The 21639-nt window shown below is 51.6% G+C and overlaps 1 protein-coding gene across 1 annotated transcript in view; it reads left to right on the top strand.

Annotated features, from left to right (window-relative positions):
• Positions 1-21639, top strand: part of C7H2orf76 (chromosome 7 C2orf76 homolog) — a 54796-nt gene that overhangs the window by 10835 nt on the left and 22322 nt on the right. Inside the window, exon 5 of the mRNA XM_068246330.1 lies at positions 2253-2334. Within this exon, the coding sequence (XP_068102431.1) occupies positions 2253-2334 (82 nt within the window). The remainder of the gene's footprint in view (positions 1-2252; positions 2335-21639) is intronic.

Here is a 21639-nt window from a genome sequence, read left to right on the forward strand (position 1 = left end):
GGCCTCTCAGACAGCAGGACACTGCCCTGTACACCTCGGGGGTGGGGCCATATACAGGCCCCTCACACAGGACACTGCCCTGTACACCTTAGAGGGGCGGGGCTACATTCAGACCCCTCAGACAGCAGCACACTGCCCTGTACACCTCGGGGGTGGAGCCATATACAGGACCCTCAGACAGCAGGACACTTCCCTGTACACCTCAGATGGGGCGGGGCCATATACAGGCCCTTCAGACAGCAGGACACTTCCCTGTACACCTCAGATGGGGCGGGGCCATATACAGGCCCTTCAGACAGCAGCACACTGCCCTGTACACCTCAGGGGCGGGGCAATATATAGGCCCCTCAGACAGCAGCACACTGCCCTTTACACCTCAGAGGGGGCGGGGCCATATACAGGCCCTTTAGACAGCGGCACACTGCCCTGTACACCTCAGAGGGGGCGGGGCCATATACAGGCCCCTCAGACAGCAACACTGCCCTGTACACCTCAGAGGAGGCGTGGCTATATACAGACCCCTCAGACAGCAGGACACTGCCTTGTACACCTCTTAGGGGCAAGGCCATATACAGGCCCCTCCCTCAGACAGCAGCACACTGCCCTGTATACCTCAGAAGAGGCGGGGCCATATACAGGCCTCTCAGACAGGACACTGCACTATACACCTCAGAGGGGGCGGGGCTATGTACAGGCCCCTCCCTCACACCTCAGAGGGGGCAGGGCCATATACAGGCCCCTCAGACAGCTCTGTAGCAGGGGTGAAGAGGAGGCTGTGGACTTAGAGAGCGGATTTCAGGGCTGGTGACAGGTGAACTTAACCTGTCACCACCCACCCTCTTATTCTGGTGGATTCTGGCGCCCTAGGCACCTGCCTTGGGGGCCTTTCCCCATGTTACATGATTATTCTGATCTCTGCTGGAACTCTCTGTCCTCAGGAGACACACACTACCGCATTGTCTTCTTGTTATATATTGTTGATTTGGCTAGCTAGGTTGCAACCGTTTTCTCCCTTTTAGGAATAATTAGCTTTCGAGGTCTCTACCTCGTCAATCTAGAAAGTGGGGGCAGCATATTACCTTGATTTCCAACACAGAATGTCTAACTGTATTTGACCGATTGTACATGGATTCGAGATTGTACCATATATGGACACACCGACAAATCTTAAACGATTGCTGTGCTCACAGTGGACTCACCACCAGTAGCCTGTATTGGATGAGACCTGTATGGCAACTGTGGCCTAGTACCACGGGATTGGCAGGTGTTTGCTATAGCTGGGAACTTATATGGGGGGGGGGGGGTGTTGCACAGGCTGTATGGGGGGCTGGTGACATGTATATATGTGTGTATGAGGGTCTAAGTGTCTATTGGGGGGGTGTTTGGGATGGTGGTGAAATGTATGGGGGTTGTATTGCGCAGAAAAAGTGGGATCAGCGCATCACCAGGCCGCCTCTGAATGGCCTCAGCTCAGAGATGCGCTGAGCCCCCCCCAGGAACTACAAACGCACCTTGAACCCAAACAGAGGCTCTGCATATACACCAAAGAAAAACTAACAAGTGGGAGCAGCTGACCAGAATTAAATCAAACATAGCAAAGAAATGAACAGCGCTACTTAAAAACAGATGAATGCTTACCTGCAAAAGAGTGCAGACCCCACTCATGTGCAGACCCCCCCCCCCCCCCCCGGGGGGGCTCAGCGCATCTCTGAGCTGAGGCCATTCGGAGGCGGCCTGGTGATGCGCTGATCCCACTTTTTCTGCGCAATTCTTAATTTTACTGGTAGCGCGCCCAGGCTATGCATAGGTAGGTTTTAGTTAGTGTTAGGTCCCCTCCCATGGAGGAAAGACTTCTTCGACAGTGGGAGGGACGAGGACCTAACAAATTGCATGCAAGCTGTTAGTGGAAACTAACATCCTCCAAGTGGTAGACAGGTTGTATGTGTGCTCATTGTGTATTTGTATCCCATGAGTGGGGTCTGCACTTTTTTGCAGGTAAGCATTCATCTGTTTTTAAGTAGCGCTGTTCATTTCTTTGCTATATGGGGGTTGTATGGTGACACGTGAGGGGGTGGGGGGGCTGAATGTGTATGGGGGTTGTATGGAGGGGTGGTGACATATATTAGGGGGGCTGGTGATATGCATGGGGAGGGAGCTCAGTGTGTATTGGGGGTATTTGGACATACGTAGCACACTGTGTATGGGAACACTTACTCTTTGCCCGCATCTCACACCTCTTGTCCTTGTTTCAGACCAACGAGCTGGTGGTGGGCCTGGAGGATGACGACCTGCTGATCCTGCGCAGCGCACAGACATTGCGGGAGGCGGGTGTAGGTGAGATCCCGCCCCAAACTCTGCACTGTACCATAATCTTATGTCCTACCATATTATTATTATTATTATTATTATTATTATTATGTATTTATATAGCACTGACATCTCCTGCAGCACATTACAGAGTACATAGTCATGTCACTGGCTGTCCTCAGAGGAGCTCACAATCTAATCCTACCATAGTCATAGTCTAATGTCCTACCATATTATTATTATTATTATGTATTTATATAGCACTGACATCTTCTGCAGCACATTACAGAATACATAGTCATGTTACTGACTGTCCTCAGAGGAGCTCACAATCTAATCCTACCATAGTCATTGTCTAATGTCCTACCATATTATTATTATGTATTTATATAGCACTGACACCTTCTGCAGCACATTAGAGTACATAGTCATGTTACTGACTGTCCTCAGAGGAGCTCACACTCTCATCCTACCATAGACATAGTCTAATGTCCTACCATATTATTATTATGTATTTATATAGCACTGACATCTTCTGCAGCACATTACAGAGTACATAGTCATGTCACTGACTGTCCTCAGAGGAGCTCACACTCTAATCCTACCATAGTCATAGTCTAATGTCCTACCATATTATTATTATGTATTTATATAGCAGTGACATCTCCTGCAGCACATTACAGAGTACATAGTCATGTCACTGACTGTCCTCAGAGGAGCTCACACTCTAATCCTACCATAGTCATAGTGTAATGTCCTACCATATTATTATTATGTATTTATATAGCACTGACATCTCCTGCAGCACATTACAGATTACATAGTCATGTCACTGGCTGTCCTCAGAGGAGCTCACACTCTAAGCCTACCATAGTCATAGTGTAATGTCCTACCATATTATTATTATGTATTTATATAGCACTGACATCTTCTGCAGCACATTACAGAGTACATAGTCATGTCACTGACTGTCCTCAGAGGGGCTCACACTCTAATCCTACCATAGTCATAGTGTAATGTCCTACCATATTATTATTATGTATTTATATAGCACTGACATCTCCTGCAGCACATTACAGAGTACATAGTCATGTCACTGACTGTCCTCAGAGGAGCTCACACTCTAATCCTACCATAGTCTAATGTCCTACCATATTATTATTATGTATTTATATAGCACTGACATCTCCTGCAGCACATTACAGGGTACATAGTCATGTCACTGACTGTCCTCAGAGGAGCTCACACTCTAATCCTACCATAGCCATAGTCTAATGTCCTACCATATTATTATTATGTATTTATATAGCACTGACATCTTCTGCAGCACATTACCGAGTACATAGTCATGTCACTGACTGTCCTCAGAGGAGCTCACACTCTATTCCTACCATAGTCATAGTCTAATGTTCTACCATATTATTATTATGTATTTATATAGCACTGACATCTCCTGCAGCACATTACAGAGTACATAGTCATGCCACTGACTGTCCTCAGAGGAGCTCACACTCTAACCCTACCATAGTCATAGTCTAATGTCCTACCATATTATTATTATGTATTTATATAGCACTGACATCTCCTGCAGCACATTACAGAGTACATTGTCATGTCACTGACTGTCCTCAGAGGAGCTCACACTCTAATCCTACCATAGTCATAGTCTAATGTCCTACCATATTATTATTATGTATTTATATAGCACTGACATCTTCTGCAGCACATTACAGAGTACATAGTCATGTCACTGCCTGTCCTCAGAGGGGCTCACACTCTAATCCTACCATAGTCATAGTGTAATGTCCTACCATATTATTATTATGTATTTATGTAGCACTGACATCTCCTGCAGCACATTACAGAGTACATAGTCATGTCACTGCCTGTCCTCAGAGGGGCTCACACTCTAATCCTACCATAGTCCTAGTCTAATGTCCTACCATATTATTATTATGTATTTATGTAGCACTGACATCTTCTGCAGCACATTACAGGGTACATAGTCATGTCACTGACTGTCCTCAGAGGAGCTCACACTCTAATCCTACCATAGTCATAGTGTAATGTCCTACCATATTATTATTCTGTATTTTTATAGCACTGACATCTCCTGCAGCACAATACAGAGTACATAGCCATGTCACTGACTGTCCTCAGAGGAGCTCACACTCTAATTCTACCATAGTCATAGTCTAATGTCCTACCATATTATTAGTATGTATTTATGTAGCACTGACATCTCCTGCAGCACATTACAGAGTACATAGTCATGTCACTGACTGTCCTCAGAGGAGCTCACACTCTAATCCTACCATAGTCATAGTCTAATGTCCTACCATATTATTATTCTGTATTTATGTAGCACTGACATCTCCTACAGCACATTACAGAGTACATAGTGATGTCACTGACTGTCCTCAGAGGAGCTCACAATCTAATCCTACCATAGTCATAGTCTAATGTTCTACCATATTATTATTATGTATTTATATAGCACTGACATCTCCTGCAGCACATTACAGAGTACATAGTCATGCCACTGACTGTCCTCAGAGGAGCTCACACTCTAACCCTACCATAGTCATAGTCTAATGTCCTACCATATTATTATTATGTATTTATATAGCACTGACATCTCCTGCAGCACATTACAGAGTACATAGTCATGTCACTGACTGTCCTCAGAGGAGCTCACACTCTAATCCTACCATAGTCATAGTCTAATGTCCTACCATATTATTATGTATTTATATAGCACTGACATCTCCTGCAGCACATTACAGAGTACATAGTCATGTCACTGACTGTCCTCAGAGGAGCTCACAATCTAATCCTACCATAGTCATTGTCTAATGTCCTACCATATTATTAGTATGTATTTATATAGCACTGACATCTCCTGCAGCACATTACAGAGTACATAGTCCTGCTCCCAGTGGGGGGTATAAGGGAGGAGTAGTGCAGAGAGGGGATCCTTCCTCTATCACACACGATGTGAAGCAGGTTTAGGGGTGACAGACACACTGCAGCACATTAGAGTACATAGTCCTGCTCCCAGTGGGGGGTATAAGGGAGGAGTAGTGCAGAATGAGGGGATCCTTCCTCTATCACACACGATGTGAAGCAGGTTAGGGGTGACAGACACAGTGCAGCACTGTACAGAGTACATAGTCCTGCTCCCAGTGGGGGGTATAAGGGAGGAGTAGTGCAGATGTGAAGCAGGTTAGGGGTGACAGACACACTGCAGCACATTAGAGTACTTAGTCCTGCTCCCAGTGGGGGGTATAAGGGAGGAGTAGTGCAGAATGAGGGGATCCTTCCTCTATCACACACGATGTGAAGCAGGTTTAGGGGTGACAGACACACTGCAGCACATTAGAGTACATAGTCCTGCTCCCAGTGGGGGGTATAAGGGAGGAGTAGTGCAGATGTGAAGCAGGTTAGGGGTGACAGACACACTGCAGCACATTAGAGTACATAGTCCTGCTCCCAGTGGGGGGTATAAGGGAGGAGTAGTGCAGATGTGAAGCAGGTTAGGGGTGACAGACACACTGCAGCACATTAGAGTACATAGTCCTGCTCCCAGTGGGGGTATAAGGGAGTAGTGCAGAGAGGGGAGTCTTCCTCTATCACACACGATGTGAAGCAGGTTAGGGGTGACAGACACACTGCAGCACATTAGAGTACATAGTCCTGCTCCCAGTGGGGGGTATAAGGGAGGAGTAGTGCAGAGAGGGGATCCTTCCTCTATCACACACGATGTGAAGCAGGTTAGGGGTGACAGACACACTGCAGCACATTAGAGTACATAGTCCTGCTCCCAGTGGGGGGTATAAGGGAGGAGTAGTGCAGATGTGAAGCAGGTTAGGGGTGACCGACACACTGCAGTACATTACAGAGTACATAGTCCTGCTCCCAGTGGGGGTATAAGGGAGTAGTGCAGAGAGGGGATCCTTCCTCTATCACACACGATGTGAAGCAGGTTAGGGGTGACAGACACACTGCAGCACATTACAGAGTACATAGTCCTGCTCCCAGTGGGGGTATAAGGGAGGAGTAGTGCAGATGTGAAGCAGGTTAGGGGTGACAGACACACTGCAGCACATTACAGAGTACATAGTCCTGCTCCCAGTGGGGGTATAAGGGAGGAGTAGTGCAGAATGAGGGGATCCTTCCTCTATCACACACGATGTGAAGCAGGTTAGGGGGGACAGACACACTGCAGCACATTAGAGTACATAGTCCTGCTCCCAGTGGGGGTATAAGGGAGTAGTGCAGAGAGGGGAGTCTTCCTCTATCACACACGATGTGAAGCAGGTTAGGGGTGACAGACACACTGCAGCACATTACAGAGTACATAGTCCTGCTCCCAGTGGGGGGTATAAGGGAGTAGTGCAGAATGAGGGGATCCTTCCTCTATCACACACGATGTGAAGCAGGTTAGGGGTGACAGACACACTGCAGCACTGTACAGAGTACATAGTCCTGCTCCCAGTGGGGGGTATAAGGGAGGAGTAGTGCAGAATGAGGGGATCTTTCCTCTATCACACACGATGTGAAGCAGGTTAGGGGTGACAGACACACTGCAGCACTGTACAGAGTACATAGTCCTGCTCCCAGTGGGGGTATAAGGGAGGAGTAGTGCAGAATGAGGGGATCCTTCCTCTATCACACACGATGTGAAGCAGGTTAGGGGTGACAGACACAGTGCAGCACTGTACAGAGTACATAGTCCTGCTCCCAGTGGGGGGTATAAGGGAGGAGTAGTGCAGAATGAGGGGATCCTTCCTCTATCACACACGATGTGAAGCAGGTTAGGGGTGACAGACACAGTGCAGCACTGTATAGAGTACATAGTCCTGCTCCCAGTGGGGGGTATAAGGGAGGAGTAGTGCAGAATGAGGGGATCCTTCTTCTATCACACACAATGTGAAGCAGGTTAGGGGTGACAGACACACTGCAGCACATTAGAGTACATCGTCCTGCTCCCAGTGGGGGGTATAAGGGAGGAGTAGTGCAGATGTGAAGCAGGTTAGGGGTGACAGACACACTGCAGCACATTAGAGTACATAGTCCTGCTCCCAGTGGGGGGTATAAGGGAGGAGTAGTGCAGATGTGAAGCAGGTTAGGGGTGACAGACACACTGCAGCACATTAGAGTACATAGTCCTGCTCCCAGTGGGGGGTATAAGGGAGGAGTAGTGCAGATGTGAAGCAGGTTAGGGGTGACAGACACACTGCAGCACATTAGAGTACATAGTCGTGCTCCCAGTGGGGGGTATAAGGGAGGAGTAGTGCAGAGAGGGGATCCTTCCTCTATCACACACGATGTGAAGCAGGTTAGGGGTGACAGACACACGGCAGCACATTAGAGTACATAGTCCTGCTCCCAGTGGGGGGTATAAGGGAGGAGTAGTGCAGAATGAGGGGATCCTTCCTCTATCACACACGATGTGAAGCAGGTTAGGGGTGACAGACACAGTGCAGCACTGTACAGAGTACATAGTCCTGCTCCCAGTGGGGGGTATAAGGGAGGAGTAGTGCAGAATGAGGGGATCCTTCCTCTATCACACACGATGTGAAGCAGGTTAGGGGTGACAGACACAGTGCAGCACTGTACAGAGTACATAGTCCTGCTCCCAGTGGGGGGTATAAGGGAGGAGTAGTGCAGAATGAGGGGATCCTTCCTCTATCACACACGATGTGAAGCAGGTTAGGGGTGACAGACACACTGCAGCACATTACAGAGTACATAGTCCTGCTCCCAGTGGGGGGTATAAGGGAGGAGTAGTGCAGAATGAGGGGATCCTTCCTCTATCACACACGATGTGAAGCAGGTTAGGGGTGACAGACACAGTGCAGCACTGTGCAGAGTACATAGTCCTGCTCCCAGTGGGGGGTATAAGGGAGGAGTAGTGCAGAGAGGGGATCCTTCCTCTATCACACACGATGTGAAGCAGGTTAGGGGTGACAGACACACTGCAGCACATTAGAGTACATAGTCCTGCTCCCAGTGGGGGGTATAAGGGAGTAGTGCAGAGAGGGGAGTCTTCCTCTATCACACACGATGTGAAGCAGGTTAGGGGGGACAGACACACTGCAGCACATTAGAGTACATAGTCCTGCTCCCAGTGGGGGGTATAAGGGAGGAGTAGTGCAGAATGAGGGGATCCTTCCTCTATCACACACGATGTGAAGCAGGTTACGGGTGACAGACACACTGCAGCACATTAGAGTACATAGTCCTGCTCCCAGTGGGGGGTATAAGGGAGGAGTAGTGCAGATGTGAAGCAGGTTAGGGGTGACAGACATACTGCAGCACATTACAGAGTACACAGTCCTGCTCCCAGTGGGGGGTATAAGGGAGGAGTAGTGCAGATGTGAAGCAGGTTAGGGGGGACAGACACACTGCAGCACATTACAGAGTACATAGTCCTGCTCCCAGTGGGGGGTATAAGGGAGGAGTAGTGCAGAATGAGGGGATCCTTCCTCTATCACACACGATGTGAAGCTTCCTCTATCACACACGATGTGAAGCAGCCTAGAGGTGACCGACACACTGCAGCACATTACCGAGTACATAGTCCTGCTCCCAGTGGGGGGTATAAGAGAGGAGTAGTGCAGATGTGAAGCAGGTTAGGGGTGACAGACACACTGCAGCACATTACAGAGTACATAGTCCTGCTCCCAGTGGGGGGTATAAGGGAGGAGTAGTGCAGAATGAGGGGATCCTTCCTCTATCACACACGATGTGAAGCAGGTTAGGGGTGACAGACACACTGCAGCACATTACATAGTCCTGTTCCCAGTGGGGGGTATAAGGGAGGAGTAGTGCAGATGTGAAGCCGGTTAGGGGTGACAGACACACTGCAGCACATTACAGAGTACATAGTCCTGCTCCCAGTGGGGGGTATAAGGGAGGAGTAGTGCAGATGTGAAGCAGGTTAGGGGTGACAGACACACTGCAGCACATTACAGAGTACATAGTCCTGCTCCCAGTGGGGGGTATAAGGGAAGAGTAGTGCAGATGTGAAGCAGGTTAGGGGTGACAGACACACTGCAGTACATTACAGAGTACATAGTCCTGCTCCCAGTGGGGGTATAAGGGAGTAGTGCAGAGAGGGGAGTCTTCCTCTATCACACACGATGTGAAGCAGGTTAGGGGTGACAGACACACTGCAGCACATTACAGAGTACATAGTCCTGCTCCCAGTGGGGGGTATAAGGGAAGAGTAGTGCAGAATGAGGGGATCCTTCCTCTATCACACACGATGTGAAGCAGGTTAGGGGTGACAGACACACTGCAGCACATTAGAGTACATAGTCCTGCTCCCAGTGGGGGGTATAAGGGAGTAGTGCAGAATGAGGGGATCCTTCCTCTATCACACACGATGTGAAGCAGGTTAGGGGTGACAGACACACTGCAGCACATTACAGAGTACATAGTCCTGCTCCCAGTGGGGGGTATAAGGGAAGAGTAGTGCAGAGAGGGGAGTCTTCCTCTATCACACACGATGTGAAGCAGGTAAGGGGTGACAGACACACTGCAGCACATTACAGAGTACATAGTCCTGCTCCCAGTGGGGGGTATAAGGGAGTAGTGCAGAATGAGGGGAGTCTTCCTCTATCACACACGATGTGAAGCAGGTTAGGGGTGACAGACACACTGCAGCACATTAGAGTACATAGTCCTGCTCCCAGTGGGGGGTATAAGGGAGGAGTAGTGCAGAATGAGGGGATCCTTCCTCTATCACACACGATGTGAAGCAGGTTAGGGGTGACAGACACACTGCAGCACATTACAGAGTACATAGTCCTTCTCCCAGTGGGGGGTATAAGGGAGGAGTAGTGCAGATGTGAAGCAGGTTAGGGGGGACAGACACACTGCAGCACATTACAGAGTACATAGTCCTGCTCCCAGTGGGGGTATAAGGGAGGAGTAGTGCAGAATGAGGGGATCCTTCCTCTATCACACACGATGTGAAGCAGGTTAGGGGTGACAGACACACTGCAGCACATTAGAGTACATAGTCCTGCTCCCAGTGGGGGGTATAAGGGAGGAGTAGTGCAGATGTGAAGCAGGTTAGGGGTGACAGACACACTGCAGCACATTAGAGTACATAGTCCTGCTCCCAGTGGGGGGTATAAGGGAGGAGTAGTGCAGATGTGAAGCAGGTTAGGGGTGACAGACACACTGCAGCACATTAGAGTACATAGTCCTGCTCCCAGTGGGGGTATAAGGGAGTAGTGCAGAGAGGGGAGTCTTCCTCTATCACACACGATGTGAAGCAGGTTAGGGGTGACAGACACACTGCAGCACATTAGAGTACATAGTCCTGCTCCCAGTGGGGGTATAAGGGAGTAGTGCAGAGAGGGGAGTCTTCCTCTATCACACACGATGTGAAGCAGGTTAGGGGTGACAGACACACTGCAGCACTGTACAGAGTACATAGTCCTGCTCCCAGTGGGGGGTATAAGGGAGTAGTGCAGAGAGGGGATCCTTCCTCTATCACACACGATGTGAAGCAGGTTAGGGGTGACAGACACACTGCAGCACATTACAGAGCACACAGTCCTGCTCCCAGTGGGGGTATAAGGGAGTAGTGCAGAGAGGGGAGTCTTCCTCTATCACACACGATGTGAAGCAGGTTAGGGGTGACAGACACACTGCAGCACCGTACAGAGTACATAGTCCTGCTCCCAGTGGGGGGTATAAGGGAGGAGTAGTGCAGAATGAAGGGATCCTTCCTCTATCACACACGATGTGAAGCAGGTTAGGGGTGACAGACACACTGCAGCACATTAGAGTACATAGTCCTGCTCCCAGTGGGGGGTATAAGGGAAGAGTAGTGCAGAGAGGGGAGTCTTCCTCTATCACACACGATGTGAAGCAGGTTAGGGGTGACAGACACACTGCAGCACAGAGTACATAGTCCTGCTCCCAGTGGGGGGTATAAGGGAAGAGTAGTGCAGAGAGGGGAGTCTTCCTCTATCACACACGATGTGAAGCAGGTTAGGGGTGACAGACACACTGCAGCACTGTACAGAGTACATAGTCCTGCTCCCAGTGGGGGGTATAAGGGAGGAGTAGTGCAGATGTGAAGCAGGTTAGGGGTGACAGACACACTGCAGCACATTAGAGTACATAGTCCTGCTCCCAGTGGGGGTATAAGGGAGTAGTGCAGAGAGGGGAGTCTTCCTCTATCACACACAATGTGAAGCAGGTTAGGGGTGACAGACACACTGCAGCACATTACCGAGTACATAGTCCTGCTCCCAGTGGGGGGTATAAGGGAGGAGTAGTGCAGAATGAGGGGATCCTTCCTCTATCACACACAATGTGAAGCAGGTTAGGGGTGACAGACACACTGCAGCACATTACAGAGTACATAGTCCTGCTCCCAGTGGGGGGTATAAGGGAGGAGTAGTGCAGAGAGGGGAGTCTTCCTCTATCACACACGATGTGAAGCAGGTTAGGGGTGACAGACTCACTGCAGCACATTAGAGTACATAGTCGTGCTCCCAGTGGGGGGTATAAGGGAGGAGTAGTGCAGAGAGGGGAGTCTTCCTCTATCACACACGATGTGAAGCAGGCTAGAGGTGACAGACACACTGCAGCACATTAGAGTACATAGCCCTGCTCCCAGTGGGGGGTATAAGGGAGGAGTAGTGCAGATGTGAAGCAGGTTAGGGGTGACAGACACACTGCAGCACATTACCGAGTACATAGTCCTGCTCCCAGTGGGGGGGAAAAGGGAGGAGTAGTGCAGATGTGAAGCAGGTTAGGGGTGACAGACACACTGCAGCACATTAGAGTACATAGTCCTGCTCCCAGTGGGGGGTATAAGGGAGGAGTAGTGCAGATGTGAAGCAGGTTAGGGGTGACAGACACACTGCAGCACATTAGAGTACATAGTCCTGCTCCCAGTGGGGGTATAAGGGAGTAGTGCAGAGAGGGGAGTCTTCCTCTATCACACACAATGTGAAGCAGGTTAGGGGTGACAGACACACTGCAGCACATTACCGAGTACATAGTCCTGCTCCCAGTGGGGGGTATAAGGGAGGAGTAGTGCAGAATGAGGGGATCCTTCCTCTATCACACACAATGTGAAGCAGGTTAGGGGTGACAGACACACTGCAGCACATTACAGAGTACATAGTCCTGCTCCCAGTGGGGGGTATAAGGGAGGAGTAGTGCAGAGAGGGGAGTCTTCCTCTATCACACACGATGTGAAGCAGGTTAGGGGTGACAGACTCACTGCAGCACATTAGAGTACATAGTCGTGCTCCCAGTGGGGGGTATAAGGGAGGAGTAGTGCAGAGAGGGGAGTCTTCCTCTATCACACACGATGTGAAGCAGGTTAGGGGTGACAGACACACTGCAGCACATTACAGAGTACATAGTCCTGCTCCCAGTGGGGGGTATAAGGGAGGAGTAGTGCAGAGAGGGGAGTCTTCCTCTATCACACACGATGTGAAGCAGGTTAGGGGTGACAGACTCACTGCAGCACATTAGAGTACATAGTCGTGCTCCCAGTGGGGGGTATAAGGGAGGAGTAGTGCAGAGAGGGGAGTCTTCCTCTATCACACACGATGTGAAGCAGGCTAGAGGTGACAGACACACTGCAGCACATTAGAGTACATAGTCCTGCTCCCAGTGGGGGGTATAAGGGAGGAGTAGTGCAGATGTGAAGCAGGTTAGGGGTGACAGACACACTGCAGCACATTACCGAGTACATAGTCCTGCTCCCAGTGGGGGGGAAAAGGGAGGAGTAGTGCAGATGTGAAGCAGGTTAGGGGTGACAGACACACTGCAGCACATTAGAGTACATAGTCCTGCTCCCAGTGGGGGGTATAAGGGAGGAGTAGTGCAGATGTGAAGCAGGTTAGGGGTGACAGACACACTGCAGCACATTACAGAGTACATAGTCCTGCTCCCAGTGGGGGGTATAAGGGAGGAGTAGTGCAGAATGAGGGGATCCTTCCTCTATCACACACGATGTGAAGAAGGTTAGGGGTGACAGACACACTGCAGCACATTAGAGTACATAGTCCTGCTCCCAGTGGGGGTATAAGGGAGTAGTGCAGAGAGGGGAGTCTTCCTCTATCACACACAATGTGAAGCAGGTTAGGGGTGACAGACACACTGCAGCACATTACCGAGTACATAGTCCTGCTCCCAGTGGGGGGTATAAGGGAGGAGTAGTGCAGAATGAGGGGATCCTTCCTCTATCACACACAATGTGAAGCAGGTTAGGGGTGACAGACACACTGCAGCACATTACAGAGTACATAGTCCTGCTCCCAGTGGGGGGTATAAGGGAGGAGTAGTGCAGAGAGGGGAGTCTTCCTCTATCACACACGATGTGAAGCAGGTTAGGGGTGACAGACACACTGCAGCACTGTACAGAGTACATAGTCCTGCTCCCAGTGGGGGTATAAGGGAGGAGTAGTGCAGAATGAGGGGATCCTTCCTCTATCACACACGATGTGAAGCAGGTTAGGGGTGACAGACACACTGCAGCACATTAGAGTACATAGTCCTGCTCCCAGTGGGGGGTATAAGGGAGGAGTAGTGCAGAGAGGGGAGTCTTCCTCTATCACACACGATGTGAAGCAGGTTAGGGGTGACAGACACACTGCAGCACATTACAGAGTACACAGTCCTGCTCCCAGTGGGGGGTATAAGGGAGGAGTAGTGCAGATGTGAAGCAGGTTAGGGGTGACACACACTGCAGCACATTACAGAGTACACAGTCCTGCTCCCAGTGGGGGGTATAAGGGAGGAGTAGTGCAGATGTGAAGCAGGTTAGGGGTGACAGACACACTGCAGCACATTACAGAGTACACAGTCCTGCTCCCAGTGGGGGGTATAAGGGAGGAGTAGTGCAGATGTGAAGCAGGTTAGGGGTGACAGACACACTGCAGTAACGGTTACTGTGCGGTCCGGTGGCAGTTGCTGTAGTCTGTTCAATTGTCCTGGGGGAATTATTTTCCATGCTAAAGAGGACCTGAACTGAGAACTTAATCTACACTCTAAACAATAAGCAACAGCATAATAACCTTTAAAGAAAAACATTTCTTTGCAGATTTATTGCAGGATTTGTATACTTCCTGCTTTCATGGAAACAGACATATTGTTAACATCCTGTGTTTACAGATGAGCTCTATGCTGTGACAGTCAGGTGACACAGCCTAGAGATCAAATTACATTGTTGATTAGTCACAGATGAGGGGGGATTAGACGGACTAAACTGTCTAAATACACACAGGGTGCATTTCTCTGTTTTCCTTCTGTCCAGTGCAAGAGTTCAGGTCCGTTGTAATGTCTTGGGCGGGGCTTGGGGGGCGTGGCTCCCTGCTGGCAGTGCTGTATAGTGTGTAGCACGTTCTGTCACATGACTGCCTCTCTGTAAGACACGATGCTGTGCATAGATGACTTGGCTGCAGAGCTTACCCTCCTGGCAGAGCGGAGGGGAGGCGTGTGGCCGGAGGCCAGGCATTCCTGCAGGGATTCTCAGGAGGGGGGAGGGGGGGGGGAATAATCCTGCGTACACATTCTCCGTGTCCCCCCCCCCCCCCCCCCCCGACCTCCACACACACAGCCTGGCACTCATACACACAGGGTGTGACTCCATCAGCCAATCACTGCAGCTCAGCAGCTGCCGCACAATCCGGGGAAAAGGCCCTCTGCAAGATCTTCTGTCCTGCTGGCTAATAAAGCAAAGCCTTTCACTGCTGGAGCTCCACAGAACGTGTGTGAGGGGACAGATCTATGCTGAGAGCTGCAGCTAACCACACACATGGCCTATAGCACTCCAATACACTCCACAATCACCCTATCCAGCATGTAGTACACAGCAATGGCCAGCAGGGGGAGCTCTGTGTGTCAGATCTCTGGAGGGAGAGTGACAGGAGATAAGCTGCATGTAGTACACAGTGATGGCCAGCAGGGGGAGCTCTGTGTGTCAGATCTCTGGAGGGGGAGTAACAGGAGATAAGCTGCATGTAGTACACAGTGATGGCCAGCAGGGGGAGCTCTGTGTGTCAGATCTCTGGAGGGGGAGTGGCAGGAGATAAGCTGCATGTAGTACACAGCAATGGCCAGCAGGAGGAGCTCTGTGTGTGTGTCAGATCTCTGGAGGGGGAGTGGCAGGAGATAAGCTGCATGTAGTACACAGTGATGGCCAGCAGGGGGAGCTCTGTGTGTCAGATCTCTGGAGTGTGAGTGACAGGAGATAAGCTGCATGTAGTACACAGCAATGGCCAGCAGGGGGAGCTCTGTGTGTCAGATCTCTGGAGGGGGAGTGACAGGAGGTAAGCTGCATGCAGTGCACAGTGATGGCCAGCAGGGGGAGCTCTGTGTGTCAGATCTCTGGAGGGGGAGTGGCAGGAGATAAGCTGCATGTAGTACACAGTGATGGCCAGCACGGGGAGCTCTGTGTGTGTCCGATCTCTGGAGGGGAGTGACAGGAGATAAGCTGCATGTAGTACACAGTGATGGCCAGCAGGGGGAGCTCTGTGTGCGAGATCTCTGGAGGGGGAGTGACAGGAGATAAGCTGCATGTAGTACACAGTGATGGCCAGCAGGGGGAGCTCTGTGTGTCAGATCTCTGGAGGAGGAGTGACAGGAGATGAGCTGCATGTAGTACACAGCAATGGCCAGCAGGGGGAGCTCTGTGTGTCAGATCTCTGGAGGGGGAGTGACAGGAGGTAAGCTGCATGTAGTACACAGTGATGGCCAGCAGGGGGAGCTCTGTGTGTCAGATCTCTGGAGGGGGAGTGACAGGAGATAAGCTGCATGTAGTACACAGTGATGGCCAGCAGGGGGAGCTCTGTGTGTCAGATCTCTGGAGGAGGTGTTACAGGAGATAAGCTGCATGCAGTACAGTGTGATGGCCAGCAGGGGGAGCTCTGTGTGTCAGATCTCTGGAGGGGGAGTGACAGGAGATAAGCTGCATGTAGTACAGTGTGATGGCCAGCAGGGGAGCTCTGTGTGTCAGATCTCTGGAGGGGGAGTGACAGGAGATAAGCTGCATGTAGTACACAGTGATGGCCAGCAGGTGGAGCTCTGTGTGTCAGATCTCTGGAGGGGGAGTGACAGGAGATGAGCTGCATGTAGTAGACAGTGATGGCCAGCAGGAGGAGCTCTGTGTGTCAGATCTCTGGAGGGGGAGTGACAGGAGGTAAGCTGCATGTAGTACACAGTGATGGCCAGCAGCGGGAGCTCTGTGTGTCAGATCTCTGGAGGGGGAGTGACAGGAGATAAGCTGCATGTAGTACACAGTGATGGCCAGCAGGGGGAGCTCTGTGTGTCAGATCTCTGGAGGGGGAGTGACAGGAGATAAGCTGCATGTAGTACACAGTGATGGCCAGCAGGGGGAGCTCTGTGTGTCAGATCTCTGGAGGGGGAGTGACAGGAGATAAGCTGCATGTAGTACACAGTGATGGCCAGCAGGGGGAGCTCTGTGTGTCAGATCTCTGGAGGGGGAGTGACAGGAGATAAGCTGCATGTAGTGTACAGTGATGGCCAGCAGGGGAGCTCTGTGTGTCAGATCTCTGGAGGGGGAGTGGCAGGAGATAAGCTGCATGCAGTGCACAGTGATGGCCAGCAGGGGGGGCTCTGTGTGTCAGATCTCTGGAGGGGGAGTGGCAGGAGATAAGCTGCATGCAGTGCACAGTGATGGCCAGCAGGGGAGCTCTGTGTGTCAGATCTCTGGAGGGGGAGTGGCAGGAGATAAGCTGCATGTAGTACACAGTGATGGCCAGCACGGGGAGCTCTGTGTGTCAGATCTCTGGAGGGGGAGTGACAGGAGATAAGCTGCATGCAGTACACGGTGATGGCCAGCAGGAGGAGCTCTGTGTATGAGATCTCTGGAGGGGGAGTGGCAGGAGATAAGCTGCATGTAGTACAGTGTGATGGCCAGCAGGGGAGCTCTGTGTGTCAGATCTCTGGAGGGGGAGTGGCAGGAGATAAGCTGCATGCAGTGCACAGTGATGGCCAGCAGGGGGGGCTCTGTGTGTCAGATCTCTGGAGGGGGAGTGGCAGGAGATAAGCTGCATGCAGTGCACAGTGATGGCCAGCAGGGGAGCTCTGTGTGTCAGATCTCTGGAGGGGGAGTGGCAGGAGATAAGCTGCATGTAGTACACAGTGATGGCCAGCACGGGGAGCTCTGTGTGTCAGATCTCTGGAGGGGGAGTGACAGGAGATAAGCTGCATGTAGTACACAGTGATGGCCAGCAGGGGGAGCTCTGTGTGTCAGATCTCTGGAGGAGGAGTGACAGGAGATAAGCTGCATGCAGTACAGTGTGATGGCCAGCAGGGGGAGCTCTGTGTGTCAGATCTCTGGAAGGGGAGTGACAGGAGATAAGCTGCATGTAGTACACAGTGATGGCCAGCAGGGGGAGCTCTGTGTGTCAGATCTCTGGAGGGGGAGTGACAGGAGATAAGCTGCATGTAGTACACAGTGATGGCCAGCAGGGGGAGCTCTGTGTATGAGATCTCTGGAGGGGGAGTGGCAGGAGATAAGCTGCATGTAGTACAGTGTGATGGCCAGCAGGGGAGCTCTGTGTGTCAGATCTCTGGAGGGGGAGTGACAGGAGATAAGCTGCATGCAGTACACAGTGATGGCCTGCAGGGGGAGCTCTGTGTGTCAAATCTCTGGAGGGGGAGTGACAGGAGATAAGCTGCATGTAGTACACAGTGATGGCCAGCAGGGGGAGCTCTGTGTGTCAGATCTCTGGAGGAGGAGTGACAGGAGATAAGCTGCATGTAGTACAGTGTGATGGCCAGCAGGGGGAGCTCTGTGTGTCAGATCTCTGGAGGGGGAGTGACAGGAGATAAGCTGCATGTAGTACAGTGTGATGGCCAGCAGGGGGAGCTCTGTGTGTCAGATCTCTGGAGGGGGAGTGACAGGAGATAAGCTGCATGTAGTACACAGTGATGGCCAGCAGGGGGAGCTCTGTGTGTCAGATCTCTGGAGGAGGAGTGACAGGAGATAAGCTGCATGCAGTACACAGTGATGGCCAGCAGGAGGAGCTCTGTGTGTCAGATCTCTGGAGGGAGAGTGACAGGAGATAAGCTGCATGTAGTACACAGTGATGGCCAGCAGGGGGAGCTCTGTGTGTCAGATCTCTGGAGGGGGAGTGACAGGAGATGAGCTGCATGTAGTAGACAGTGATGGCCAGCAGGAGGAGCTCTGTGTGTCAGATCTCTGGAGGGGGAGTGACAGGAGATAAGCTGCATGTAGTACACAGTGATGGCCAGCAGGGGGAGCTCTGTGTGTCAGATCTCTGGAGGGAGAGTGACAAGAGATAAGCTGCATGTAGTACACAGTGATGGCCAGCAGGGGGAGCTCTGTGTGTCAGGTCTCTGGAGGAAGAGTGACAGGAGATAAGCTGCATGTAGTACACAGTGATGACCAGCAGGGGGAGCTCTGTGTGTCAGATCTCTGGAGGGGAGTGACAGGAGATAAGCTGCATGCAGTACACAGTGATGGCCAGCAGGGGGAGCTCTGTGTGTCAGATCTCTGGAGGGGGAGTGACAGGAGATAAGCTGCATGTAGTACACAGTGATGGCCAGCAGGGGGAGCTCTGTGTGTCAGATCTCTGGAGGAGGAGTGACAGGAGATAAGCTGCATGCAGTACAGTGTGATGGCCAGCAGGAGAGCTCTGTGTTTCAGATCTCTGGAGGGGGAGTGACAGGAGATAAGCTGCATGCAGTACACAGTGATGGCCTGCAGGGGGAGCTCTGTGTGTCAAATCTCTGGAGGGGGAGTGACAGGAGATAAGCTGCATGTAGTACACAGTGATGGCCAGCAGGGGGAGCTCTGTGTGTCAGATCTCTGGAGGAGGAGTGACAGGAGATAAGCTGCATGCAGTACAGTGTGATGGCCAGCAGGGGGAGCTCTGTGTGTCAGATCTCTGGAGGGGGAGTGACAGGAGATAAGCTGCATGTAGTACAGTGTGATGGCCAGCAGGGGAGCTCTGTGTGTCAGATCTCTGGAGGGGGAGTGACAGGAGATAAGCTGCATGTAGTACACAGTGATGGCCAGCAGGGGGAGCTCTGTGTCAGATCTCTGGAGGAGGAGTGACAGGAGATAAGCTGCATGCAGTACACAGTGATGGCCAGCAGGAGGAGCTCTGTGTGTCAGATCTCTGGAGGGAGAGTGACAGGAGATAAGCTGCATGTAGTACACAGTGATGGCCAGCAGGGGGAGCTCTGTGTGTCAGATCTCTGGAGGGGGAGTGACGGGAGATGAGCTGCATGTAGTAGACAGTGATGGCCAGCAGGAGGAGCTCTGTGTGTCAGATCTCTGGAAGGGGAGTGACAGGAGATAAGCTGCATGTAGTACACAGCGATGGCCAGCAGGGGGAGCTCTGTGTGTCAGGTCTCTGGAGGGGAGTGACAGGAGATAAGCTGCATGCAGTACACAGTGATGGCCAGCAGGGGGAGCTCTGTGTGTCAGATCTCTGGAGGAGGAGTGACAGGAGATAAGCTGCATGTAGTACACAGTGATGGCCAGCAGGGGGAGCTCTGTGTGTCATATCTCTGGAGGAAGAGTAACAGGAGATAAGCTGCATGTAGTACACAGTGATGGCCAGCAGGGGGAGCTCTGTGTGTGTCAGATCTCTGGAGGGGGAGTGACAGGAGATAAGCTGCATGCAGTGCACAGTGATGGCCAGCAGGGGGAGCTCTGTGTGTCAGGTCTCTGGAGGAAGAGTGACAGGAGATGAGCTGCATGTAGTACACAGTGATGGCCAGCAGGGGGAGCTCTGTGTGTGAGATCTCTGGAGGGGAGTGACAGGAGATAAGCTGCATGTAGTACACAGTGATGGCCAGCAGGGGGAGCTCTGTGTGTCAGGTCTCTGGAGGAAGAGTGACAGGAGATAAGCTGCATGTAGTACACAGTGATGGCCAGCAGGGGGAGCTCTGTGTGTCTCTGGAGGGGAGTGACAGGAGATAAGCTGCATGCAGTACACAGTGATGGCCAGCAGGGGGAGCTCTGTGTGTCAGATCTCTGGAGGGGGAGTGACAGGAGATAAGCTGCATGTAGTACACAGTGATGGCCAGCAGGGGGAGCTCTGTGTGTCATATCTCTGGAGGAAGAGTGACAGGAGATAAGCTGCATGTAGTACACAGTGATGGCCAGCAGGGGGAGCTCTGTGTGTCAGATCTCTGGAGGGGGAGGGACAGGAAATAAGCTGCATGTAGTACACAGTGATGGCCAGCAGGAGGAGCTCTGTGTGTCAGATCTCTGGAGGGGGAGTGACAGGAGATAAGCTGCATGCAGTACACAGTGATGGCCAGCAGGGGGAGCTCTGTGTGTCAGATCTCTGGAAGGGGATTGACAGGAGATAAGCTGCATGCAGTACACAGTGATGGCCAGCAGGGGGAGCTCTGTGTGTCAGATCTCTGGAGGAGGAGTGACAGGAGATAAGCTGCATGCAGTACACAGTGATGGCCAGCAGGGGAGCTCTGTGTGTCAGATCTCTGAAGGGGGAGTGACAGGAGATAAGCTGCATGTAGTACACAGTGATGGCCAGCAGGGGGAGCTCTGTGTGTCAGATCTCTGGAGGGGGAGTGACAGGAGATAAGCTGCATGTAGTACACAGTGATGGCCAGCAGGAGGAGCTCTGTGTGTGAGATCTCTGGAGGGGGAGTGACAGGAGATAAGCTGCATGTAGTACACAGTGATGGCCAGCAGGAGGAGCTCTGTGTGTCAGATCTTTGGAGGGGGAGTGACAGGAGATGAGCTGCATGTAGTACACAGTGATGGCCAGCAGGGGGAGCTCTGTGTGTCAGGTCTCTGGAGGAAGATTGACAGGAGATGAGCTGCATGTAGTACACAGTGATGGCCAGCACGGGGAGCTCTGTGTGTCAGATCTCTGGAGGAAGAGTGACAGATGATCAGCTGCATGTAGTACACGGTGATGGCCAGCAGGGGAGCTCTGTGTGTCAGATCTCTGGCGGGGAGTGACAGGAGATAAGCTGCATGTAGTACACAGTGATGGCCAGCAGGAGGAGCTCTGTGTGTCAGATCTCTGGAGGGGGAGTGACAGGAGATAAGCTACATGCAGTACAGTGTGATGGCCAGCAGGGGGAGCTCTGTGTGTCAGATCTCTGGAGGGGGAGTGACAGGAGATAAGCTGCATGTAGTACACAGTGATGGCCAGCAGGGGGAGCTCTGTGTGTCAGATCTCTGGAGGGGGAGTGACAGGAGATGAGCTGCATGTACTACACAGTGATGGCCAGCATGAGGAGCTCTGTGTGTCAGATCTCTGGAGGGGAGTGACAGGAGATAAGCTGCATGCAGTACACAGTGATGGC

Source organism: Hyperolius riggenbachi, chromosome 7 (assembly GCF_040937935.1).
Source record: "Hyperolius riggenbachi isolate aHypRig1 chromosome 7, aHypRig1.pri, whole genome shotgun sequence".
NCBI lineage: Eukaryota > Metazoa > Chordata > Amphibia > Anura > Hyperoliidae > Hyperolius > Hyperolius riggenbachi.